This window comes from Canis aureus, chromosome 16 (assembly GCF_053574225.1).
Source record: "Canis aureus isolate CA01 chromosome 16, VMU_Caureus_v.1.0, whole genome shotgun sequence".
Lineage (NCBI taxonomy): Eukaryota > Metazoa > Chordata > Mammalia > Carnivora > Canidae > Canis > Canis aureus.
Genome location: NC_135626.1, coordinates 20,066,751 through 20,094,652, shown reverse-complemented (window position 1 = coordinate 20,094,652; position 27,902 = coordinate 20,066,751). Strand labels below are relative to the sequence as shown.

At 38.9% G+C, this 27,902-nt stretch overlaps 1 protein-coding gene across 2 annotated transcripts; it reads left to right on the top strand.

Moving 5' to 3' along the window:
• UTP6 (UTP6 small subunit processome component) lies at positions 1 to 27,371 on the top strand. Of its 2 annotated transcripts, XM_077852095.1 has the most exons (19): positions 4 to 242; positions 1,901 to 1,985; positions 4,798 to 4,839; positions 5,075 to 5,167; positions 5,860 to 5,907; positions 6,347 to 6,410; positions 7,878 to 7,996; positions 10,190 to 10,267; positions 11,277 to 11,358; positions 12,062 to 12,143; positions 12,970 to 13,154; positions 14,292 to 14,371; positions 14,766 to 14,843; positions 17,768 to 17,947; positions 19,322 to 19,402; positions 19,826 to 19,935; positions 21,196 to 21,262; positions 24,925 to 24,997; positions 25,870 to 27,371. In XM_077852095.1, the coding sequence occupies exons 1-19, from the start codon at positions 151 to 153 to the stop codon at positions 26,025 to 26,027; spliced, it is 1,797 nt and encodes a 598-aa protein (XP_077708221.1). In that variant the 5' UTR covers positions 4 to 150; the 3' UTR covers positions 26,028 to 27,371. The 2 variants fall into 2 exon arrangements, with proteins under 2 accessions (XP_077708223.1, XP_077708221.1); XM_077852097.1 differs by lacking the exon at positions 4,798 to 4,839 and having other exon boundaries at positions 1 to 242.
• The last annotated feature ends 531 nt before the right edge of the window (positions 27,372 to 27,902 follow it).

Here is a 27,902-nt window from a genome sequence, read left to right as displayed (position 1 = left end):
GGAGGCGGCGGAAGCGGAAAAGGCGGGACCTAGGGCGCACGTTACGTCGGCACGCGCGAGCGCTAGGGCTGGGTCTCGGAGTCGAAAGTGGGCGCTTTCTGCGCGTGGTGGCAGCTGAGAGGCTCTCGGTGGGTTGCGGGGTTGGACCTCATGGCTGAGATAATTCAGGAACGCATAGAAGATCGACTCCCCGAATTGGAACAGCTGGAGCGCATTGGACTGTTCAGTCATGCGGAGATTAAGTGAGAGAGAGCTGGGGAAGTGGAGGGGCTGGGGCGGCTGAGGGGGGAGAGGAAGGAGTCTGTGGCGGGGGGGCAGGGATGCGGGGGCCTTTACTTGGGCTTATTTTTCCTGATCTGGCAGGAGCCCATTTTCAGATTTTGTTGATGCCCAGAACTTCTCGCCTGTTGAAAGGTGGTCTATCCATTCACCCACCAAACGTCCGTGGCTCTTCATGGAGCCCGTGCTTGGGGCTCTAAAGGTGGTAAAACCAGGATACCTACCTACCCATCAGGACCTACCTGCCTTGTGTGTGTTGGGGGAGACAAACGTTTTGCGTACAGTGCGGCATACTGTAAGTTGTACTAGAGTGTACTGCCTGCCCTAAAGCTATAGAGTGCTGTGCGGAGCCCAGGATGAGTAGATGAATCAGTCTTTAAAAAAAATTTGTTTTTTAGATTTTATTTATTTATTGACACACAGAGAGAGGCAGAGACCTAGGCAGAAGGAAAAGCAGGCTCCCTGAGGGCAGCCCGCCGGGAGAACCCATCCCAGACTCCGCGATCACGACCTGAGCCAAGGGGACCTAACCACCGAGGCGCTCGGGCGCCCCATAGATAAATCTTTCTAATAAGACTTGGAGATGGGGACCGTTTAATCTCGTGTTCTACGCCAGGGCTTGGCCAACAATGTCTGGCATGTAGTTGGCATTCAGTAATTTGTTAGAATTAAATTTAATATTTGTTTAATGGTTTTCTGTGATTGTTTCTGCATTTTACAATGGCTGTGAATGTAGTAATGTGGCTGTGGGAGCCTTAAACATTTGTTAGTGAAACGGAACATAGCAATGTGGACTCTTAATGAGTATTCAATACATGTTACTACTGTTAACTAGAGACCATTATTGGCTTTGCACATCTTGCATTAAATTCTCCTAATATACACATGTTCTCTCTAGCTAAATACAGTGAATCCTTCCCTGTGAGTTCTTTGTAGTATTAATGAACCTTCCTAGGTAGAAACAGTACAGACAATCTAGGTTTTTTAGACCACATGTTGAAAACTCAGAAGTAAGAGGATTTTAGGAAAGATACTTGGTTATTATTAAAACTTAAGTGATCTGAATTTGGGGGAAAATAAATATTAGTATCATGTATAAATAATGTACTTAGCATTATTTACTTTATTGGTGGGAATGTCAGTGGTCCTGGCAATCGATTAAGATGATTTTCATAAAAGTTTTAAAATACATCCTGATGCCCCTAAGCACACAGAAGTAATCACGTAAGACAATACTTGTTTACGAAGGATAATTATTTGAGAATTTCAGGTTTTGGAAAATGTGTTTTAAATATATTAAAAATAAACTTAAAAAACCCCAAAGTTATTTTTTTTAATTTATTTTATTTTATTTTATTTTATTTTTAAGATTTTATTTATTCATTCATGAGAGACACACACAGAGAGAGAAGAGAGGCAGAGACACAGGCAGAGGGAGAAGCAGGCTCCACGCAGGGAGCCAGACGTGGGACTCGATCCTGGGTCTCCAGGATCAGGCCCTGGGCTGAAGGTGGCGCTAAACCGCTGAGCCACCCGGGCTGCCCAAAAACCCCAAAGTTATTTAACTTATGCTCTTTTCAAGTACTCTTTTTCAAGCCATGTTAAATGGCTTTCTCCTCAGGGCTATCATCAAGAAGGCTTCGGATCTGGAATACAGAATACAGCGAAGAGTTCTTTTTAAGGAAGACTTTATCAATTATGTTCAAGTAAGCAAATAAGTTCCTTTTTAATCCCTTCATAAGTTTTATTTTTTAAAGATTTTATTGATTTGAGACAGGGGGGGAAAGCAATGGGGAGAGGCCGGGGGAGAGGGAGAAGTAGGCTCCCCACCAAGCAGGGATCCCAACGTGGGGCTTGATCCCAGGACTCTGGGACCATGACCTGAGCCGAAGGCAGATAGATGCTTAACCAACTGAGCCACCCAGGCGCCCCTAATCCCTTCACAAATTTTATTTTTATTTTATTTTATTTCATTTTTTTAAAAATATTTTATTTATTTATTCATGAGTGACAGAGAAAGAGGGAGAGACACAGGCAGAGGGAGAAGCAGGCTCCATGCAGGGAGCCTGACATGGGACTTGATCCTGGGTCTCCAGGATCATGCCCTGGGCTGAAGGTGGCGCTAAAATGTGGGGCCACCGGGGCTGCCCCCTTCACAAATTTTAAATCAGTTCTAGAATGGTGAGCTTGATTCAGTTTTCTACAAAATTCTAGAATTGATGATTAAATGGTAATTTTTGAACAGGAATAGAGGTGATTTAGGAATAACATTGTTCCACTAAGGCTTCAGTACTTGGCAAACTGAAATTTTTTTTTCTTCTATAGTGTTAGTAAATCAGGTACTGCCATAGAAATTGTGTATCGGCATTTCAGCAAGATAATTGACAGCCTCTTTGTTGTGGGGGAAAAAGGAAAATGGGTTTGATGACAATAGGTGATTGGAAAGTTAATATTTATGTCTATAAGTCTGCTGTCTTGGAAAGCGGTATGCTGCGAATTCTTCAGTACTATAAGTGGATGGAAGATTTGAGTGAATATGAAGTATACATGCTGGACCAATTTTCAAATGGAAGAATAGCTAATATGTTGGATAACAAAATCTAGCTTCAGAACCTGATATTAAGATGGAATGTTATAAGACTGAAGGTCTGTTCTGACCTTAGATTTAAAAACACAATAGGTGAACAAGTGAGACCTGGCTACAAATCTAATCTTGTATTTGGAAGATTTGAGAGCTCATAGAAGATCCCTAACTCAAACTTAGCCAAGAGCATATTACATCATAAAATATAATCTGTATGTCAACTGTACTTCAGTAATACATTTTAAAAAGGAAAAAGGAAAAAATAATTGACTATACTAAAGCGTGTTGGACAAGGTAGCTGAGGACATTGCAAACAGTAGGCATTGAGCAGACGTTAGTTTGAAAAATAGTGTCTTGCACTTAACAGACCATGTCTGGAGCTTTGTGTTAGGCTTGAGACTACTTTTTTTTTTTTTTTAAAGATTTATTTATTTGAGAGAGAGCACAATCAGAGCACTCCCCACTGAATGTGGAGCCCAACATGGGGTTTATTTATTTATTTATTTATTTTAAAGATTTTATTTATTTATTCATGAGAGACACAGAGAGACAGAGAGAGAGAGAGAGAGAGAGAGAGAGAGAGAGAGAGGCAGAGACACAGGCAGAGGGAGAAGCAGGCTCCATGCAGGGAGCCTGACGTGGGACTCCATCCGGGTCTCCAGGATCACGTCCTGGGCTGAAGGTGGCACAAAACTGCTGAGCCACCCAGACTGCCCATCCAAAATGGGGTTCAATCTCATGACTCTCAGATCATGACCTAAGCTGAAATCAAGAGTTGGACGCTTAACTGACTGAGCTAGCCAGGGACCCTGAGACTACATTTTAAGGACTGACTTTCTTTATTTTTAAAGATTTAGTTATTTGAAAGAGATTGAGAGAGCATGGGGTGGTGTGGAGGGGCAGAAGGAGAGGTAGGGAGTCCCAAGCCCACTGCAGAGGCTGACATGGGGCTTGATCCCACAACCCTGGTATCGTGACCTGAGCTGAAACCAAGAGGCGATGCTTAGCCGGCTGTGCTACCTAGATGCCCCTCTCCTTTTCTTTTGTTTAAGTTTATTTATTTAAATAATCCGTACACCCAGCCTGGGGCTGGAACTCATGACTTCAAGATCAAGAGTCTTGTGCTCTTTTGACTGAACCAGCCTGGCACCCCAAATCTTCTAAGTGTTACAATTTTGGTAACATGCTTTCTTTGTATCTAAGATGTTTATAACCTTGCTAATGTATGGATTTGTGAGTTATACAGATGTAGGGTGAGTTTTCAGTGACTGCTAAGACATTTACTACAAATTATGGGTGATAGCAAATTATCTTGCTTTATATCCTTTTTTTTCTTTTTTCTTTTTTCTTTTCTTTTTTCTTTTCCTTTTTTCTCCTTCCTTCCTTCCTTCCTTCCTTCCTTCCTTCCTTCCTTCCTTCCTTCCTTCCTTCCTTCTTTCCTTCCTTCCTTCTTTCCTTCTTTCCTTCTTTCCTTCTCTTTGCCCAAAGTGGGACTTAAACTTATGATCTGGAGATCAAGAATTGCGTGCTCTACCAACTGAGCCAGCTAGCTGCACCAATCTTGTTTTATTTATTTACTTATTTTTAGAGAGGGAGAGCACTAGCAGAAGGTGGAGTATGGGGGAGAGGGAGAGAGAATTTTTTTGTTTTTAAGATTTATTTATCCATTCATAAGAGACAGAGAGATGCAGAGACACAGGCAGAGAGAAGCAGGCTCCTCCTCGCAGGGAACCTGATGTGGGACTTGATTACTGGACACGGGATCATGACCTGAGCCAAAAGCAGACACTCAACCACTGAGGCAGCCAAGCATCTCTTGTTTGATATTCTTGATTCTTAATTGCTTTATGATTTTAACTAAATATATTTCCTGTATTTAAAAGGTTATAAATTTTATTGTTTTCTTTTTTTTTTTGTATGTTTTTCTTCCATAGTATGAAATTAATCTTTTGGAGTTGATTCAGAGAAGAAGAACTGTAAGTAGATATTCTGGAAGTTGGAAGAATTTAGAACTAAATAGTGTGGCTCTTTAATTAGAACTTGGGTTTGAGAAGCAGTTGGCATTGATAAATTGTGTGTTGATGTGCTCATAATGGATATTTGAGATATTTGTGAATATTTGTTTTCCTTACCAATAGTATTTACACTCAAGTAGGAATGTTGCTGTGGATAAATGTGATTAAATTGAGCCTTTTTTATGTCCCTTTTTAGCGCATTGGGTATTCATTTAAGAAGGATGAGATTGAGAATTCTATTGTACACCGGGTACAAGGTGTCTTCCGACGAGCTTCAGCAAAATGGAAAGTAAGTGATCAGAACATCTTTAATTATAAGAAAGGTGAAAATATGTATTGTATATACTATGATATCAATATTCAGATGTATTGTTTATTCTTGGATGTGTCAAAATTTAACCTAATTATGATATCAATATTTGAAACCACTGATCAAAGCATTAATAAAATTGATCTCATTACCTTATAGTTCTTCTTTGAGGATAGTACTGAAAATGCTCAGTTTGATACATAATTAAGGATTAGAAATTTGGGATATGTTTGGATAAATCTCTGAGTGAAGTATACCAAAGACTTAGAAGTGGAAACTGAATAGTTAGATTAGGTACAGCACCTCACTTGATATTCTTCATGTTGGGCTCTGGGACTGGGATATAGTAAATGGGGAGTACTCTGGATCTTGGGAATGACAAATTTTGGGTTGCTACCCCTGATTGAGACCATTTAAGAACTGCATTGAACACATTGGGTAGACAACAAATTTTATCTTGGAGCATGGTCGGTAGGGAGTGGTGGCCAGATGGAGTTACCACATTTAAGAGATCTAAGGCCTCAGTGAGGAAGAGCCTAGTAGTCTGAGCAATGTGTTACCACATTGGTCTTTCTGAAATCTTCCGTTTCTAAAATTAGTGCAAAGTTGTATTATATAAAAAGTTAAAATTCAGGCAGCTTACACAACTTATTACATTGCTTTTCTTGCAGGATGATGTTCAACTTTGGCTATCCTATGTAGTCTTTTGTAAGAAATGGGTGAGTATTGGGCGGCTGTCTCTTGCTTTCTTATTCCGTCTTTCAGTTATTTTTGCCTTTTAAGCCCCATACTTGGGTTACTGAACTCCATGTTTTCTCCAAAGGTGTGGGATTAGCAAATGGAAAAGAACCTAAAGAAAGTTGAACTTAAGTGTAACATTTGTGTTTATCTGAATGACTATATAAATGGCTTCTAAGCCAGAAAATGATCTTTATGTATTTGTTTAGTAAAATTGAAAATTTTTAGATATTTAGAATGTACATGTAGTGGTTTAGGTAGAAGAAAACTATGGATGTATCTATTTTTTATATGTCCTTGCAATGGCAGGTTTTTGCCCCATTGGATTTTAAATTGGTAAGAAACAGTACCAGATTACTTAGAGATTCGTAACAATGATTTCACCGAATAGGAAGTAGAATTACTTTTTCTCTTTTACAGGCTACCAAACCTCAACTTAGCAAGGTATTTTCTGCCATGTTGGCTATTCATTCAAACAAACCAGGTATGATGAGATCCTTGTCATTTTTTTCTTCTACTTTTTATGTAGACTCAAGCTATTTTGGAATTTATTTTGCTTAATAAACCTAAAATAAATTATTATTATTTAAATTTTTATTTATTTATTCATGAGAGATACAGAAGGAGAGTGAGGTAGAGACACAGGCAGAGGGAGAAGCAGGCTCCATGTAGGGAGCCTGACGTGGGACTCCATCCTGAGTCTCCAGGATCACGCCCCGGGCTGAAAGTGGCGCTAAACCGCTAAGCCACTGGGGCTGCCCTAAAAGAAATTATGAGAACTCAGCATGGGTACTTGGCCTTAGCACTTTGGGTTTCCGAATAGCTGCCTCTTAGTTCATCTGTACATATTGTATACCACTTAATACATCAGGTACTGTATTTGTGGGTAAGAAGGACTAAGTTTCTTTTTGTTTATAAAAGTATTTTATTTATAGTTTTTTGAAAGTATCTTTTATTTTTTTTATTTTATTTTATTTTATTTTATTTTATTTTATTTTATTTTATTTTATTTTATTTTATTTTTTATGTTATGTTATGTTATGTTATGTTATGTTATGTTTTTTTTTTTTTTTAAAGGAAGCCCTATACCCAGGGTGCCTGAATGGCTCAGTTAAGTTTTTGCTTCTTCCCAGTTCAGGTCTTTTTTTTTTTTTTTTTTCTCTCCAGTTCAGGTCTTGATCTCAGGGTCATGAGTTTGAGCCTTGCATTGAGTTCCATATTGGGTGTGGAACCTACTTAAAAGAAAAAAATAAAGTAAGCTCTATGTGCAGCGTGGGGCTTGAACTCATGACCTAGAGATCAAGAGTTGCATGCTCTGTTGACTGTGCTCAGGTTGAGTCAAATGCTGAAAAAGTCCAGAGCAATGGCTCTCTCCCATTCACAATCCTTCTAATCCAGATGTGGTTACCAACCATGAGTTATTTTTACCAAAAGCAATCTTGTCTGGTGACATAGCTGACTTTTATTAAGTTTATTTAGTGGGGTTGATTTCCTATATAGAAAGACAAAAATTTTGTTTCTAAAGCCTTTATTCCCAACAGGTGTGGTAAAAAAAATTTATCTTTACATTTTTAAAATTGAGCCATTCAGAAAAAATCATGAGTTATTTAAAACAAAAGAACGAAATATTTTTATTTCATCGATTCTAAAATGAGTAATTTTTTTCCAGCATTTTAACACTTTTAAAATTTGTACGACATATAATGACGTTGACCTCAGATTGGATGAGGCACATAAGTACCCACAGATGTTACCATTTATGTCTTTGCTTCAGAATACTCTAAATAAAGCAATAATGCTTAACAGATAACCATTAGAAACTCCCTCTCTACATCCCCCCCTTTTTTGTAAGATTAAAAAAAATTCTTTGAGTATTAAAATTGAAACATTGATCTTTTTGGTCCGACTCGGTTGAGTTACTGAAATGAAGTCTGATATTTTTCATTTATAGCTTTGTGGATTATGGCAGCCAAATGGGAAATGGAAGATCGCTTGTCTTCAGAAAGTGCAAGACAGCTATTTCTTCGAGCTCTGCGATTCCATCCAGAGTGCCCGAAACTTTATCAAGAAGTGAGTTGTGTATCTATAAGATGAGAGGGTGATGTCTCAGTTTCGGTCTTTCATGGACATACATTCTTTTTCTTTTTTAAAAATTTTTATTTATTTCCCTGGCAGAGTGTGAGTGTGTGCACACACAAGCAGGGGTAGCAGGCAGAGAGAGGTAAGAGGGAGAAGCAGACTCCTCACTGAGCAGGGAGTCCAATGTGGGGCTTCATCCCAGGACTCTGGGATCATGACTGAGCTGAAGGCAGACACCCAACGGACTGAGCCAACCAGGTGCCCCTGGACATACATTCTTTATTAAGTTAAAAAATACTGATTTATGGGGGCTAGGGATAAGTAGGGATTGCTGCTGTAGATAGAAGGTAATGAAGATATTTCTTGGCCAGTATAGGTGTTGACCATGTGCATCTTCCATTTTCTTGGTGAGAGATGGGAACTCTGACCTGCCCATTATGATTGGGAGGGATAGGGAACAGGACCTACCTTTTCCAGTTGTGGGGCCAGCCATCTTTATACTTTTGTCCTTTTTCTTCTTGCTCCTACCCATCTTCTTTCTTCTTTCCTTCCTTCCTCCCTCCCTTCCTTCCTCCCTTTCTCTCTCTTTTTCTTTCTGCTTCTTTTGGCTTCTCTTTTTTTTTTTTTGTCTGCTTCTCATTTTTATTGTCTTTTTTTTTTTTTTTTTTGAGATAGATAATTCCTTTTCCTCTTGCTGGACTTAATCTTTTTTGGAGTGAGGCCCTAGAACAGTGATGACCAGACTTTCAATTAAGAAAAAAACAAGTGCTAGAAATGCTATATTATGAGAAGCTACCCTTTTCTGAGGTATTAGGATAAGAGAGAAACTACTGTTTTGTCATAAATTGAAAATTAAGCCTCATCTGATACGAGGAAAAAGATACAAGTCTTTATGCTCGTAAGTTTTCTGTCTAACTGCAATGACTTTTGGTCTTGTACTGCATTTTGTTTTTTTAAGAGAGGGAGTCAGGGGGCGCCTGGATGGCTCAGTGGTTAAGTGTCTGCCTTTGGCTCGGGTCATGGGATCCTGGGGTCCTGGGATCGAGTCCCACATTAGGCTCCCCACAGGTAGCCTGCTTTTCCCCCTGTCTGTGTCTCTGCCTGTTTTTGTGTGTCTGTCATGAATACATGAATGAAATCTTAAAAAAATAAATAAATAAAAAGAGTCAGGGGAGGGGCAGAGGGAGAGAGAGAGAGAATTTTTTTTTTTTTTTTAAGATTTTATTTACTTTAAGGGTGCCTGGGTGGCTCAGTTAGTTAAGAGTCTGCCTTTAACTTGGGTCATGATCTCAGGGTCTTGGGATTGAGCCCCATATCAGGCTTCCTGCTCAGTGGGGAGGCTTGTTCTCCTTCTCCCTCTGCCTATTGTTCCCCCCTGCTCTTGCTCTCTCCCTCTCTCTCTGTCAAATAAATAAAATCTTTAAAAAGAAAAGATTTATTTTAGAGAGAGCATGTGTGCATGCATGTGAGAGGGAGGAGGGGGAGAGGGAGAGAATCTCAGGCAGGCTCTGTGCTAAGTGCAGAGCCAGAATTGGGCCTTGATCTCTTGACCCTGAGATCATGACCTGAGCAAAGTTTCTTTCCGTGATGTAAGCTGAAACCAAGAGTCAGATGTCCGACCGACTGAGCCACCCAGGTGCCCCAGGACATAAACACTTTAAGAACTTGTGATTTTCATATGTCTTGTAACGTAAATTCAAAGTATTAAAAATTCTGTGAAGTCCAAGTTTACATGTTATGCATTAGTTTTTCTTCACAAAACTTCATAGTATATATTTGCCATTGCTTTTTACTTTGAAATAATTACAGATTCACAGGAAATTACTAAGATAGTATAGTGAAGTCCTGCATACCACTAGTCAATTTCTCCTGATGGTTACATTTTATAAAATTATAATATATGAAAATCGGGAAATTGATATCAATATAACATGTGCATATGGTCCTATGTCATTTTTTTTTACATGTGTAGATTTATGTTACCACTACCAGAATCAAAATACAGAGCTGTTCTACTACCCACAAAGATCTCCTTCCTTGTCAGCTAGTTTCATAACAAAATAAAACATTAACACTACTCCCAGAATTTCCCAGATCTGATACTTATGTGTGAAAAATGGCATCTTCTGTATTTCTAATTAAATTATTTTCAAAGATTTTCAGTTTATTATTTCCCTTGTGTAGTACTTTAGGATGGAGTTGATGCATGCTGAGAAACTGAGGAAAGAAAAACAAGAATTTGAAAAAGCCAAAATGGATGTGGTAAGATCTGAATGTGTTGTCACATGTTAATAATTTATAGTGTTTTAAGCCTGCTTAGGAGTAAGAGAAAATTTTTGGAATGTATTTTTGTTCCAATTTAGTGTTCTATTTTGAAACTTTAAGATGAGTCTAGAGTTGATTTAATGAAAGGTCTTAGTAATAAAAATGGAATTTTGTGCTTTAAAAATAGACATTTGGATTAATTGAAGTAGTCCTTAAAATTATTTATTGCTGATGGAATGGTAAATGATTTTCTTCAATACTTTATGGTTTCATTAAATGACAGTTGAAGGAGCTTGAGGTTGAGTAAGTTGAAGGAGCTTGAGGAGGGTTGTGTAATGTGTGATTCCTAGCCTTCTTTCTTTTTCATTTTATACAATTTTTTTGTGACAGTAATTTTATTTTTTTATTTTTTCTTACAATAATTTTTTTTAAGATTTTTTATTTATTTATTCAAGAGAGACAGAGAGAGAGAGAGAGAGAAAGACAGAGAGACACAGGCAGAGGGAGAAGCAGGCTCCATGCAGGGAGCCCGACGTGGGACTCGATCCCGGATCACCAGGATCACACCCTGGGTTGCAGGCGGCGCTAAACCGCTGCGCCACCAGGGCTGCCCTGTGACAATAATTTTAAAGAAGTTTTAGAATGTTAGAGCTGAAAAAGGAACTTTGCTATCTGTTATTGTGGTTTCCAGCTGCAAATTTTTTTATTCAAATAAAAGTTGACACAAAAGGGTAAACAGGCATGTAAAACCTGACCTGTTCAGGTTAAGTAGAGAGTCAGGCCTTAAGCCATGTGATCTTGCTATCACTTTAGGAGCCTGAGAGAACACAATTGGAAGATCAGTGGTCTGGTTCAAGCTGCACATTTTACAAGTGAGGGAACTGGCCCAGTGAGAGACGTGATTTGCCAGAGGTCATATGGCACAGGTAGCCTAGGACTGTTAATTTTCATCCTAGTGCTTTTTTTTAGTTAATGGCACTATTAAGTTATGTTTAATACATTTCAGGGAAATCTTGATTATCCTGAAGAAATTCTTAATGGCGAGTTGGCACGGATCATCTACAAGAATTCTGTTAGCATAATTAAAGGTATGTGTGTTTTGAAAATGTATATATGATGGAGGAGTGAAACATTCTGTTTGTAAAAAGACTTTTAGCTAATTTAAAAAATTCGTATTAGAAGTTCTGTTAGAATGTGCATAAAATTTTGTAGAAATAGTGTCCTGTTTCTTTTTTTTTTTTTTTTTTTTTTTTAAGATTTTATTTATTTATTCATGAGAGAGAGAGAGGGGGGCAGAGACACAGGCAGAGAGAGAAGCAGGCTCCATGCAGGGAGCCCGATGTGGGACTCGATCCCAGGAATCTAGGATCATGCCCTGGGCTGAAGGTAGGCGCTCAACTGCTGTGGCAACCAGGTGTCCGTTGTCCTGTTTCTTTAAGAAAAAGTTGATTGCCCCTCAGGATATAGTTGAACATTTCAGTAAGTATACTGAGTATTTTATTCACGTGAGGAGTTGGAGAGAAACAGATGATGTAGAACGTTTCTTTATGCCAGTAAGAAGTTTAGAAGAAAGGAAGTACTTATGAATATTCCAGAATATCAATAATGGTTTTGCTTGTGCAGTAGGTAATTTGTTTTTGTTTTGTCCTATTTCTCAATTAAAAAAAAAAAAAAAAAAAAAAGAATTCCAGCACATCAAGACAGTAGTACTTTCTTGTAGAAGAAAGTGATACTTTAGAGTAAAGTGATACTTGAGAGTTTTACCCTCTTCCTCCACTTTTTAAATTTTAGGTGCAGAATTTCATGTGTCACTCCTTTCAATTGCACAGCTATTCGACTTTGCCACAGATCTGCAAAGAGAAATTTATGATGAGTAAGTAAAGTCATGGAAAGGTGAATATGTCTGTTTCTGGTCTTGTAAAAATTTGAGGTTGTTTAGAAAGGGGGAAAGAAGATAATACACTAAATCCTTGGAAGAAAGCAAAGTTTTGATTTCTGGAGAAGTTGATTCATTTATGGGCTTCCTTTTGGAAATAATTTGCCTTTATTCAATAACATATCTTAGAGCTATATCAAAATGTATATTCCTGCTTTACTGTTATGTCTTTTGTCCATAAAATGAGAATGGTACTCATGAATGTTTACAATTGATTGCTGCAGGTAATTTTATTCTTTAATTTTTGGGCATATGGTTTGAGCATTATCTGCAGCCTGCCTTGTGGGTACTTCACTTTTAGGTAGTACCCCTTACTTTCACAGGAGATAAAATAAAACTTGGATCAGTTTGCTCTTTGGATTTTTCAGGGCTTTGGTTGAGGATGTGGTTGTGCTTTTCCTTTGCCTCTGTTATAGAAAATCAAGAGCCTGGATATAATAAGGTTCTTCAGGGCTCAAAGAGAATTTGTTTTGTCACACATACCTGTTGATTTGACTTTGAGAGCTAACTTGAAAACTAACATTTGCGAATGATATCTGAAACATTCTGAAACCTAATAAATGTGTCACAACTCTAATCGATTGACAGAATTTGTGCAGTGAGTGTGAAGATATCTGGAGACCCTATCGAGGAATTATCTCATGTTAATAGAATTATTAAAAGGGTGTCCTGGGTACATTTTTAGGATGTAGGGAACGGTCTCTGTTTGATATTCTGAGTTAGTCTTGTGTCATAGGGCTAATGCCAGTAAATTACTTTTCAGCCTTCAGGCTCTGCACACAGATGACCCTCTCACTTGGGATTATGTAGCACGGCGAGAATTGGAGGTAGAGTCGCAGCCAGCAGGAGAGCAGCCTGCAACAAAACAAGCCAGAGCAGTGGAGCTGGGCCGGAAAGAGGAGAGGTGCTGTGCTGTATATGAAGAGGCAGTAAAGACTCTCCCTACAGGTGACCTTCACCAAACCTCGGTGTGGTGTAGGGGTGGTAGTATCCAGAAACATGAACTGAAGCTTTTGTTCCCATTACCAAAATCAATTTTCAGGAATTTCTCTGTAGTAATACACAGCATGCCTGACATTCATTTTTTTCTTTTTTTTTAGATTTTATTTGTTTATTCATGAGAAACACAGAGAAAGAGAGACAGAGACAGAGAGACACAGGCAGAGAGAGGGAGAAGCAGGCTTCATGGAGGAAGCCTGACATGGGACTTGATCCTGGGTCTCCAGGATCACGACTGGACTGAAGGCGGCACTAAACTGCTGAGCCACCCGGGCTGCCCCATGCTTGACATTCTAACTTGTTCTTTGGTGGTGAAGGATAAAAGAGTTTTTTTTTTGTTTTTTTTTTTTTTTTAAGATTTATTCATTTATTTATGAGAGACACAGAGAGAGAGAGAGAGAGGCAGAGACACAGGCAGAGGGAGAAGCAGACTCCTTGCAGGGAGCCCGGCATGGGACTTGATCCTGGGTCTCCAGGATCACGCACTAGGCCAAAGGCGGCGCTAAACCGCTGAGCCACCTGGGCTGCCCAAAAAAGTTTTTTATGACCTTCCTTGATAGTAGTGATATTTATGTTCATGTATTTGGGAGAGATGATACTTAGGAAATGGTAATTCAGAAGATGGTCTGTCATTCCTTAATTATCTTTTGACACAGATTTACTTTTGGATTTTGTAATATTGGCTTATTAAGATAGAGGGTATCTATAACATGGGTGAGGTTTTTACTTTTTTATAGTTAAGTGGTCACTCAGTTGTTCTCCCCTCCAGTATTTGAGATGTTTGGCTATAATCGGAATAACTAAAGTTTTTTTCACCAAACCAACTAGAATTAAGTACATATTTTTGGCAGTGAATGGTTCCTTACCCACTGTTTGTACTGGAATTCTGGTAAAAGTTGGAGTTCATGTGCCTTCCTGAATGCCGTCATGGTTCTTTCCAGTCTCTGAAATCAGAAAGATTCTTAATTTTAAAGACTAGTTTAAACTCTTTTTTTAGAAGAATTTTCCCTTCAAAGAAAAGATGTAGGTGACTGTTAAACAGGGAGACTTGTGACCTGATCAGTGTTATCTCTGTGACTTTTCCAGAGGCCATGTGGAAGTGTTATATCAACTTCTGCTTGGAAAGGTTCACTAAGAAGACAAGCAGTCAGTTCCTCAGAGAGAAAGTAAGTTACGTGGTTATCGTGGCTGACTAGAAAGTGACTGTTTTCTGGAAGAAGGGCATACACATGGCTCCTTTGGGGCCTAGGACAGCTTCCAAGGACTTCATGCTTAACCTGAGCTCTTTCTCCTTACGGGTGACCTGTCATTCTGAAGCTCTGTGTCTGCTGCATCCTTATTTGGGCCACCTGGTCAGGAGGCTCTCTCTTACTTGGCTGTGCTTGGTGCGCTTTTTGGCTGGTCTGATCATGGATGTGCTTGGTGGGCTTTTTGGCTGGTCTGATCATGAGTGAAGCCACCTCAAGTTCCTTCTCTGTTTTCAGAAATATGCAAAACTGCACTTGTTCCTATACCCTACTTGGATGTTTGTAACAAACCGACAGATTTTTCTGATTTCAGAGACTAGAAAGAACCATGATGGCATTCAGGAAGGCACATGAGCTCCGACTTCTACCAGAATTCCAGTACAAGCAGTGGGTAAGGACACAGTCACTGCCAAAAATATGTACTTAATTCTAGTTGGTTTGTGCTGATGTCAAGTGTTTTAATATCTAGTTATATGACTAAGCCCATTTGGAAGTTTGGTAGGGAAGATATATAGACATTATGTTTGTTTCTCAGTATTTGATGTATGCCAAAAATGTTATCTGTACCAGCAAAGGAAGGAATGTCATACAGTGGAAAACATTCAGAACAAGGAGTCAGAGGTTGGGTTTATTTTGTGTGTCTACTCATCCATCTTTTCCTCGACATGCTTTTCCTGAATATATGCGTAGCCCAGAGTAACCATTGGTATGGTAACAAAGACAAGTTAGATGTGTTTCTGTGTTTCAGAACATTCTAGTAAAAAGCTTGTTAACCCATTCTAACTCTTGAGTGGGTAAGGATTATTATGGAGACCAGGTTAATGTGCTTAGGGAATATGTAGTCTAGATTGAGTTTTGTCACTTCATAGCTAGGCAACTTGGGCAAGCCACTTAACCTTTCTGAGTTTGTTAACTTGATTTTATTTTTTATTTTTAAATTTTTAAATTATTTTTTTAAAGATTTTATTTATTTATTCATGAGAGACCGAAAGAGATCAATGAATCGGTAGAGACACAGGCAGAGGGAGAAGCAGGCTCCATGCTGGGAGCCTGATGTGGGACTCAGTCCCAAGTCTCCAGAATCACGCCCTGGACTGAAGGTGGTGCTAAACCGCTGAGCCACCTGGGCTGCCCGTTTACTTGATGTTAAAATAGTGTTAGTGATCCTTGTTTTTGACAGCTCACAAAGTTGTTGACATGTACGAAAATGTTTGTTAGCATTTAAAAAATACTGGGCAGCCCTGGTGGCTCAGCGGTTTAGCACCACCTACAGCCCGAGGCCTGATCCTAGAGACCCAGGATCGAGTCCCACATCGGGCTCCCTGCATGGAACCTGCTTCTCCCTCTGCCTATTTCTCTGCCTCTCTCTATGTCTATCATGAATAAATAAATAAAATCTTAAAAAAAAAAAAACTTTTTACGTGTAGCTAGGTAAGGCATTGTATACTAGTATACTAGTCTGCTTTATTATATACCACAGCTGAGGTACCATTTTCCCATTATGGCAACTATTTGGGAAAAATCCCAGGGGTGGATGAGTTCAGCTGCTCCGGTTTGAGCAATTGAATATTGGCAAGACAGTCACACCCTATAAATTTAGGTGGACTTTGCTTTGAATATTACATTGGCAGCCTGTCCTCTGCCTGTCATTACTATTTGGTCATTCACCATTCTGGCTATTCAGACATCCTCTGCTGCCCCAATCTCTAATGCTGCCCTTCCTAAGCCTACTACCTCATCACTCTGGTGCCTTTGCGTTTAATGAGAGTTGCTCAGTATACTGTCTCTAAACTTATAACGTATAACTGATCTACATCCATCATTTTTCCAAATTATATTCTTCACAGAATGATCTTTTAAAATTGGTGATCAGATTATTCTGTGGCTTCTCACTGTGCTTTGGATAAAGCTGGTCATTCTTCCTAATATGGCCTTGGCCTCACCTATTCCTCTCCAGTATACATTCTACCCCTTCAGCCACATTGAACTTGGATTTCCTTTTATATCCAGGCTTTCTCATCTTTAGTTCAGCCTCTTACATATGCTGTTTGGGAGAGCCTTCTCTAACTAATGCCTAGTCTTAAACATTAGCATAAATGATGTTTCCTGTCTCATCACTGCCATAGACCCTGTTGGGTGCTCCTGTTCTGTAATCTTATATAGCATATGATTCTTTTTCTGTCGTGGCAGGTATCAGGTTGTGTCTGTTGTTAGACTAGAGGCTCTTGGGTGGAGAACATACCCAATTTTCTCATTATTGAATCTAGCATATATAGTGTGCAATAAAAATACTTGCTGAATGAGCAGATTACATATTGCCATTTATTTGCTCTTTCACAGTTTTGTAAAATTGAACTGATTTTAGGTTATTTTTCCCCCTTTGTTACAGTGGTGTGGCTGTAAGCATTTTGAACACATAAGATTTCCTTCTGTTTATTTACTTGTTGGATGATATGATCCATTACATAGCATCAAATACATTTCAGAGAAGTTGTACCAGTTTATTGTGCACCCAACTCCATTTGAATGAATAAACGTTTCATTAACCCACAAATATTGGTTTTGTCTGCTCTTTATATTTTCTTTGGGGGGTTAGGTTTTATTATAATAAACTATTTTATTAAAAACTTAACTTTCAGGGCAGCCCCGGTGGCGCAGTGGTTTAGCACCGCCTGCAGCCCAGGGCGTGATCCTGGAGACCCTGGATCAAGTCCAGAGACCCTGGATCGAGTCCCACGTCAGGCTCCCTGCATGGAGCCTGCTTCTCCCTCTGCCTGTGTCTCTGCCTCTCTCTCTCTGTGTGTGTGTGTCTCTATGAATAAATAAATAAAGTCTTTAAAAAAATAAAAATAAAAACTTAACTTTCAATCTAAATCATTTAGGCCCTCTATTTTTTGGTAGCCTTTAGAAATAAGAGCCAGCAACGGCTGGGATCCCTGTGTGGCGCAGCGGTTTAGCGCCTGCCTTTGGCCCAGGGCGCGATCCTGGAGACCCAGGATCGAATCCCACGTCAGGCTCCCGGTGCATGGAGCCTGCTTCTCCCTCTGCCTGTGTCTCTGCCTCTCTCTCTCTCACTGTGTGCCTATCATAAATAAATAAAATTAAAAAAAAAAAAAAAAAAAAAAAAAGAGCCAGCAACGGAAGAGAATTTCAGATTGCTTACTTTGTGCTTATTTGGCAGCCATTGCCAGAGGTTAAGTGGGGGAAATTACTGCCTTAAATGAGATCTTTTTTTGTCCCTCCAATATAGATGATCTAGCTTTCAGTAGTTAATTTTCAGTAGTTAACTTTCCAGTGATCTTTTGTCTTACCTAGATTGACTTGTTGCTGCATCATGACTTCTTAAAGGAAGCTCTGGAGGTGGCAGTAGCTGGGACTGCATCATTTAGAGACTCTGTAACGATGTGGCAGATGAAGCTGCAGGTGCTGATTAACTCCAAGAGCCCTGACATAGCCATGTGTTTTGAAGAAGCTTTTGTGCATCTGAAAGCCCAGGTCTGTAAGTTGGGTCTTTTGTATTTCATTCTGTTTGGGAAAACTGAGACTGAGCCAAAGCTCATATGAAGTATGCTTGTCTGATGAGGGCTGGCCCCAGAGTGCATCTGTGCTGATGGGTCAAGGGTCAGTAGTGGAAGAATTTACTTCCATTTAGTAGCCTAGTTCTAATTTATTATTTGAAAAATGACTAAATCGTATGAAATTCTGTTTTGATATCTCAAGTGAGAAATACTAAGAGTATTGTTCTCACTTGCTTCCAAAGCTATACTTAAGCCTGAGTTATATTTTTTATTCTTTTTAAGATTTTATTTATTTATTAGAGAAAACGGGGAGGAGCAGAGGGAGAGGGATAAGCCGACTCCATGCTCAGCGCAAAGCCCAGTGTGGGGCTTGATCTCATGATGCTGAAATCATGACCTGAGCTGAAATCAAGAGATGGATGCTTAACCAGCTGAGCCTCCCAAGCCCCTCTTAAGTCTGAGTTTTAAACACACATGTATGTCTAAATCCTAAAACTTTGCAGTGAATCTTTTTTTAAAAAGATGTTTGTGTATTTAGAGAGCAGAGAGAGGAGGAAAGAATCTCTAGCAGACTCCATGCTGAGTGCGGGGCCTGACAGGGGACTTGGTCCCACAACCTGAGCTCATGACCTGAGCAAAATCAAGAGGTGGACACTTAACTGACTGAGCCACAAAGGTGCCTTCCAGAATCTTTTTTTAAAAAAATATTTTATTTTTAAGTAAATCTTTACCCTCAACATGGCTTAAACTCACAACCCCAAGATTAAGAGTCACATGCTCCACTGACTGAGCCAGCCAGAGACCTCCTTTTATATTAGTAGGAAAATAGTATTCAAAGTGGGAAAAATTTTTAATTATTTTATTCTATTTATGTGTGCCTCTGGGATAAGAGTGAAGATCAGATTCTTGAGTCTGGCTTTGGTAGTGTTTTGGGTCCTAGACCGCAGAGTCGTGACCTGGATAACTGGGGATCTGACCAGCTATGAACCCTTCATTGCTTAATTCACAGATACCTGATGGCAGTAACTAGGCAGTACTCCAATAGAAGGGACCTGGGGCTGACAGGAGAGTGCTACTTGGGGGTCTTGGTCACAAGTCGATCTGCACTGGCATGCCATTCCTTCTGGGCACTGAGCATTTGGTCATAGTGAGGTCGGACTGGGAGTGAGTTTGTATTTTACATAATAAGTATCTTAGTAGGAGGAGCCTGTCTTTATAGTGACTAGTTTTCAGAGCAGAGAGTTAAGCTGTTCTATGCTTTTTCTTCTTTCTCGTTGTGACCAGTCTGTCTGCCATTGTGGATTTCTTGGGTCATTTTCTAACTTTTTTTTCCCTTTCTTACTGTGATCAGGACTGTCTACCATTGTGGATTTCTTGGGCAGAGTGGAGTGAAGGTACCAAAAGAGAAGAAGACACTGAAGCCATTTTTAAGGTCAAGACCCCATGTTCTGAGTCTTGTGGTGGGTGAGAATGAGCAAATAAGTTTACTGATTGGCTAGGTTTTTAGAGTTATTTTTATTTTTTTTTATTTTTTTTTAAGATTTATTTATTTATGATAGAGAGAGAGAGAGAGAGAGAATGAGAGAGAGGCAGAGACACAGGCAGAGGGAGAAGCAGGCTCCATGCCAGGAACCCGATGTGGGACTTGATCCCGGGACTCCAGGATCGTGTCCTGGGACAAAGGCAGGCACTAAACTGCTGAGCCACCCAGGGATCCCCTAGAGTTATTTTTATAGCATGTGTTCCTAAAGCACTGTTATTTGGGCAGCCTGGGATGGTTCTGGGAAAATTTGTTTTGATATTTATAAATTTCCTCACGCAGCTTTTTTTTTTTTTTTTTTTTTTTTTTTTGTAGAAAGCTCTCTTAGCTGTCAAAGGTGCCGACTCAGTCACTCTAAAGAATAAGTACCTGGATTGGGCTTACCGAAGTGGGGGCTACAAAAAGGCCAGAGCTGTGTTTAAAAGGTGCTTACAAACTTTGATTGCTGTTATTTGTTTCTCCACTCCATACTCAGCCCCTCATACCCAGGTTATATGTATGACAAATAGTACCTGAGGAAGTAACCCAAGAGACTTTTTAAAGAAGTCTTTCTTTGAACAATAAAAATGGTTTATACCCATTGTGGAAAATTTAAAAAGGGGGGGGAGATAACTAGATAACTATTAACTCATTGTAATCCTATTAACAGGAGGAAAAAGCATTTAATGTTTCATTTAAAAACTTTGTTTTCTAAAAAATAAAAAAAAAACAACTTTGTTTTCTCATATTTGAGATTTTACTATTACCACATTTTATATACCGCTTTTGTTGATGAATATCGCACAGGCCTTTTCCCTGTCAGTAACAGTTCTTCACGAACATCATTCACTAGAAATAGCTGTATGGTACACTGCTCTATGGATGTGCCATGATTTAGTTGGCCATAGTAATACTGCTTTGGTGAACATTTCTACGCAAATATTATTTGTCCATACTAGAAATTAATTCCTTAAAATATATTCTTAGAAGTAGAATTACTGGTTTCCTTCAGAAAGATCTTGAGATGTAGTAGAGGGAACTTTATTTTTTTAAGATTTTATTTATTTGAGAGAGAGCGAGCATGAGCGGGGTGAGGAGCAGAGGTAGAAGCAGATTCCCTGATGAGCTGGGAGCCCGATCCAGGGCTTCGTCCTGGAACCCTGGGATCATGACCTGAGTTGAAGGCAGATACTGAATGAGCCACCCAGGTGCCCCGTAGAGGGAGCTTTATTTTTATTTATTTATTTATTTTAAAGATTTTATTTATTTATTCATGATAAACAGAGAAAGAGACTGGCAGAGGGAGAAGCAGGCTCCATGCAGGGAGCCTGATGCGGGACTCGATTCCTGGACTCCAGGATCACGCCCCGGGCTGAATGCAGGTGCTAAACCGCTGAGCCACCCAGGGATCCCATTTTTTTTTTAAAGATTTTAAAGGGAGCTTTAAACTGTAAAAATGAGGAAGAGAAGGAGAACAGGAAGAAAACTGGATAGGAAAGTTTGGTGGAGGTGAAGAGTAACATTGAAACACCAAACATTGAAAACATTGAGAGTTACTGGTGGTCAAGTGCAGTCCTTGCATTGCATTGTGGCCAGGTCTTTACTAAACCATGCATTATGGAGGTGCTGGCATAGGAATTTAGATTCATGGGATGTAAGAGGCTTTCTTTCTCTATGGAAGTTAACAGTTTTCTTTTTCTTTTTAGTTTACAGGAAAGCCGTCCATTTTCAGTTGATTTTTTCAGGAAAATAATCCAGTTTGAAAAAGAGCAAGTAAGTGTTCTGTCTGCATTTCTTATTTGGGAAAATGAATTAGTGGTTACTCATATATGGCAGCATTTTGTCATTTAAAAAGGTCTCATATATAGTATGAATTTCTGGTTCCCTTCATCTAACCATTTTTTCATAGAGATGGTTAAGGAATGATAAGCAAAGAAGAGAAAGTCCCACGTCTGGAAAATAGAAAACTTACATGTTACCTCATATAGAAAACCCTCCCTGCCAGGCTGGGCAAGGTGCTGCTTCCCTGTCTCTGAAGCACTGTGTTTGTCTTTTGAATTGGGTTATGAGGTAGAGAGAGAGTAGGCACTCAGTACTGTTTCTGGTGTGTGTCATTTTTTGTTTTTTGTTTTTTTAAATTTGTTTTAGAGAGAGAGTGAGCATGTGTGCATGAGTTGGGGGAGGGGCAGAGGGCAAGGATCCCCAAGCAAACTCCCTTCCAAGCATAGAGCCCGATCTCATGACCCATGAGATCATGACCTGAGCTGAAACCAAACCAAGACGTTGGAAACTTAGCTAACTGAGATTACACAGGTGCCCCATGTTTCTGATAAATATATATATACATATATATACACACACACATACATACATATACACACACACATATATATATATATTTTAAATTTTATTAATTCATGATAGACACAGAGAGGCAGAGAGAGAAGCGGGCTCCCTGCAAGGAGCCTGATGTTGAACTTGATCCCAGGACTCTGGGATCATGACCTGAGCCAAAGGTAGGCATTTAACCACTGTGCCACCCAGGCATCCCTGTTTCGTTTTTTTTTTTTTTTAAGATTTTATTTATTCATGAGAGACTCAGAAAGGTAGAGAGACATAGGCAGAGGGAGAAGCAGGCTCCCCATGGGAGCCTGATGTGGGACTCAATCCCTCCACCTAGATTTTACACCCTGAGCCAAAGGCAGATGCTCAACCACTGAGCCAGCCAGGTGTCCCAGTTTCTGGTATTTTTAATTGAACTTATGAGTGAGGAAAAATATTGGGAGGTCTCCATTTAAAAACTAATATACGAGGGGTCACTTGGGTGGCTCAGTCTGTTAAACGTCCAGCTCTTGATTTCAGCTCAGGTCATGATCTCAGGGTCATTAAATTGAGTTTCCGTGCTGGGTGTGGAGCCTGCTTAAGATTTTTTCTCCCTCTTCTTCTGTGCCTCCCCACCCCTCTCTCCCTCTCAAAAAAAAAAAAAAAAAAGGGTAATATAAAAAATAATACATAAAAATCCAAAGGTGTCTGTGGTTTCTGATCCTATCACAATAATATAGCCAACCGTATTAATTTTAATTTTTATTAGGTTTCTGTTTATGTGTATATGCACAAGTTTTATTACTGACTTATGCGCCATGTGGAAGTTCTCTTTTTTTACTTAATTTTTTTTTTAAGATTTATTTATTTATTAATGAGAGAGAGAGAGACAGGGACATAGGCAGAGGGAGAAGCACAGCCTTGCAGGGAGCCCAATGTGGGACTCGATTCTGGATCCCGGGATGATGCCCTGAGCCTAAGGCAGACTCTCAATCACTGAGCCCCCCAGGTGTCCCTTTTTTTTTTTTCTTAACATTAATTTGTGAACACATTCCTGTGTTTTTCCATGGTTATCATCTTTAACAATTGTGGTGTTATTCTTAAACCTGCAGTTTTCTTAACTAGTACATTAGGTGTAGGTTGTTTCCAGATTTTTGATACTGAAAACAAGAATGCTATAAACATTTTGTTTATACAGTATTTTTTTCTTTTTTGGAATTCTTTTTTTGGGATAAATTTCTGGGACTAGAGAGAAAGTTTTTTTTTTTATGGTTCTTTATATATTGTAAGATGGTCCTCCCAAAGAAGTGTATGTACTTCTTTATAGTGATAAATCAGCAGATATATCAGTATATTTATTTCCTTACATGCTCTCTAAATCTGCAGTATTGCTTTTTCTCCTTTATTTTGGTGTTTTGATTGGTGTTTTATTTTTACTTGAATTTTGAAAAATTACTAGTGAGGTTAAACACCGATATATATATATATATTTAAGTATTTATTTGAGAGGTGAGAGAGAGTGTTTTTGAGAGCACACAGGAGAGGGAGAAGCAGACTTCCCACTGAGCAGAGAGCCTGACATGGGACTCGATCCCAGGACCTTGGGATCATGACCTGAGGCAGAGGCAGATGCTTAACTCACTGAGCCACCCACATACTTGTGAACTCTTATTTTTATAGTTTTAATCATTGTGTGGGTCATTTATCTGTTCTCGTCCTTATAGTACAAGGGGTAACATAGCATAATAATAACTAGGCTTCGGATTAATAACATAATAGGTATGTATGTTGGGCAGTTCTCAGCCTTGTCATCCTTCTCCATAAGGGAGGTCATAATAATACCTATTTAGGGGTGTGCAGGTTATAAGACCAGAAGGGGGGATCCCTGGGTGGCGCAGCGGTTTGGCGCCTACCTTTGGCCCAGGGCACGATCCTGGAGACCCGGGATCGAATCCCACATCGGGCTCCTGGTGCGTGGAGCCTGCTTCTCCCTCTGCCTGTGTCTCTGCCTCTCTCTCTTTCTCTCTGTGTGACTATCATAAATAAAAATAAAAATTTAAAAAAAAAAAAAAAAAAAAAAGACCAGAAGGGGATACTGCATAGAAAGGACTTGGCATAGTCCTGTGCATGTTATGAGTCCTTCCCAGAGTGTGATTCTGTTTTTCATGCATGTGTATGATATGGGGTTAAATTGACTTTTTTTTTTTCTTAGAGCATGAGCAGAAAGGAGTAAAGGGGAGAGGGAGAAAGAGGCTCCCCACTGAACAGGGAGATGGGGTTTGATCCCAGGATTCTGGGATCATGACTTGAGCCAGAAGCAGATACTTAACTGACTGAGCCACCCATGTACCCTAAAGTGACTTTCTATAAAATAGTACAATCTTAGTGAAGAGAAATTTGAATGAGGAAATGGTTTATTTGACTATACGAATGTATTTTTAAATCGTAGCTGTTATTCTCCTTTGAAAATGAAACAAAGGAGAATACATTTAAATGGAAATAGAGGTAAAGAATGAACATTTATTGATTGTAAAGTTAGTACCCGCTACTGTGCTAGGTGCATAATTAGTCAGCATTTTAATTGAATCCTTATGGTTGCTCTAAGAGATATCATTATCCTTGTTTTATGGGTGAGAAAACTTTTAAGGTCAGAGAGTTTAAACTTGCAGAAGGTTATATAATTAGTATTTACATATGCTTTGCCTTCATATAAAAAGTGCCAGAACCCAGACACAAAAGAAAGAAATCCTTAGCCACAAGGAATAAACCTTCCCCATTTATTTATTTAAATCCCACTCTTCCTTCAGGGCTTTCAAATGTATTTTCCTGTGAAGCTGCCCATGTTCCCCCAACTGAGAATTAATTGGGCTTTTTTCCATGTTACCATAGCAGAATACTTTTATCACTGTTTGACATAGCCTTCACTCTGGTGACTACTGCCATTTGACTTTTCTCTGGATAAGTTGAGAGCCGGGCTGTGTTCATCCTAAACCCCAAACCTTCTCCCCTTCAGATATCTGATAGGTGATAGCTGCTTAACAATGTGGTTGAGAGGAACTTGTGACATTATGAATTAAGCTTTTGAGGCAAGATTGTCTGATTATTTTTGTTAGGAATCCTGCAAGATGGCGAACTTAAGAGAATATTATGAGAGGGCTTTGAGAGAGTTCGGATCTGTAGATTCTGGTAAGTCAGTTCTGTTTACAGGTGTGGTCTATAACCCATCAGTATGGTTAGAACAGTGCTTACCTCTTTTTTAGGTCATGGCTGTCTTTAAGAATAAAACTTGCATCCTTCCCCTGCCTCCTCCCTTAATTACTTTGTGCATGAATACTTGTAGACATAATTTGGCTTATAATTTCAAGTTCACAAGTTCAATTGTTCATGGGTCTTCTGTTAACTCTGGAGTAGAAGATGATTTGCTTGGTTGTTCACTAAAAAATTGTGATATTTGTAAGGGAAAGGTTAATAATGTAGGTCAGAGTAAAAGAGTGGGAGTGATAGCAAAGGGGTTGTGGGATGCTTATTGACATAAGTTGTCATTGGCTGTTGCCACATTGTACTCATTTTTATAGGACTTGTAAAAACATCTTTCTGGGTATGTCATAAAATGTTTACTTATGAACTCAAAAACAATGTCTAGTTGTTAAACTTAGATTGAAAAAGAAATTAGCTTTTACAAGGTTTTAGCAGACCTTCTGGTGAAATGAATAAAAATAGCATATTTAATAGCCCAAGCAAGTTTTATTAGGCATGGTAACAAAGTTATAGTGAACTCATTGAAACTCAGTTTCACCTTGAAAGAGACTCAGCAAAAGCCTCCCTCTAAAATATTTAGTATTTTCGTTTATGAAATACATAAACTGTCATGATTTAAAATGAAGTTTTCTACTTAAAAAAAAAGTTTGATATGCCTTAATGTAAAGGTGAGAGAGGTAATGTTTCACACAGGGCTCTAGGGAAATAACAGCAACAAGTTAAGTTTCATAGAAGTCTTACACTGAATATTAAGTAGTTTATGTAATAAAGCCTTGTCAATTTTTTGCTTCCCTTTAAAGATCTTTGGATGGATTACATCAAAGAAGAATTGAACCATCCCCTTGGTAAACCTGAGAACTGTGGACAGATCTATTGGCGAGCCATAAAAATGTTACAGGGAGAGTCAGCAGAGATGTTTGTAGCTAAACATGCTATGCATCAAGCCGGCCATTTGTGAGAAGAGGAAGAACACAGCTAACTTTGTGAAATAGTATTGTAAACCCTCTGGCCAGTTTTGTATTGTGAGTTCACCTGCAATTTGCTAAGAGGTGGCAGACAAGATGGCTTTCTGATTTTGAGACGTGCTTTAATTTTGTTAATGTGTTAGTCTTTAATTCCAGAAAAGAAAATTGGTATTTAGTGGCCAGAGGCTACTTGTTAAGGCTGGACTTATTATTGTAGTCCTAAATGTTTTCCAAAATATATGGAAATCATAAACTTGAGTTTCTTTCGTTAACCCTGGTCAAGAATGAGTATCTCTAATCTGGACCTAGGGACCAGTGGAAGTGGAGGAGAAAGTACATTTCCATTTTTTTGTCCTCCTTTTACTAAAAAAGTCTACATGGTGTGCATTTGTTGTAGGAAATAATGGAGGGAGCAGAATAATGTGCAGAAGGAAATAAAAACATCCCATAACCTTATGCTCTGGAGTTAAGCTTTATTTCCTTTATGAGGATTTTTGCTATTTTTTACCTTTTTTTTACTATTAGATCTTCTCATTCATTAAGTGTCCATTATTAGGATAGAAGAGAAGCTTTTTGGGATGGAAGTGGGGGTTGGAGGAACAGAGCTGGACATCCTGAGAGAGCTTATTGATGGTACAGAAGAGAATTCTGGGTACTGGGGGCAAAAGTTGACCTTTAAGAAGATAAAGACATTATAAAGGTGTCTTCTGTCTCAGGGACTGATTTTTAGAGAAGTGTCTACAGTGGGGAGGCCCAACAACAAAAAGGAGGGCAGTGGGTAGGGAGTAGATTAGAGCAGCAGAGAAGGCCTTCAGAGGCAAGTTGGAGGATGGCTTGGAGCAGAGAGGGCATTCTGGGAGCAGGGGAAGCAACTGTTTGAATTTTACATCCTATAACTTAACATTGATGTCACTGAGAAGAGCATTCAGTGTAGTTTTATGTAATATTATGTTTCACTTATGTTATTTTCTATGTCATTAAATAGCCTTAAAAACATTTAATGAATTTTTAACATTTCGTTGTATAGATGAACATGACTTATTTTACTAATCTCTTGTGGTTGGACATTGTCACCTCTAAGTTTTTTCTTATAAATGCTGTTGAAGATTCTTATAAATCTTTGTTCACATCCCTCATTATTTCTTTAGGAGATTGATGTTCAATGGTAGAATTACTGAATTAAAGGATATAACTATTTTAAAGAATATTGACATGTATTGCCAATTTGCAGTGTATGAGAATACTTTGAAGCAATGTAGGAAAATGTCAACACCTTTACCTGTAGTGGGTATTATATTTTAAATTTTTATTATTTAAATAGAAGAAAAGTAAGATGTCATTGTTTTAATGTGCATTTTTTATATTAATGAAGTTAATGTTCTCTTATTTTTTCAGGTTGACTATTTTTAAAACTTTCTTATTAATTTAAAAGAGTTTTTAAATTATTAATTTTTAGTTTGTCTCTCCTTTATTGCAAATAATTTGTCCCTAGGTGTTTTTTTTTTTTTTTTTTTTTTTTTTTTTTTTTTTTGTGGTGGTGGTATTTGATTCCCAGAGGATATTTTGGTGTGTGTATGATTTCTGTTGTTGAAAACTCTTCCTCTTGCTGAAGGCAACTCATTTTTTTTCCGCAAGCAGTTAACTAAATTTTCTACAACCACTGTTTGTGGCCATTTTTCTCTATTGATTTGTGGTACTTTTTTTTTTTTTAAGGATTTTATTTATTTGAGAGAGAGAGTGTATGAGCAGGGGGAGGGCCAAAGGGAGAGGGAGATGCACTCCCCACTGAGCAGGGAGCCTGATGAGGGGCTTGATCCCAGGACCCCAGGATCATGACTTGAGCGGAAGGCAGATGCCCAACCAACTGA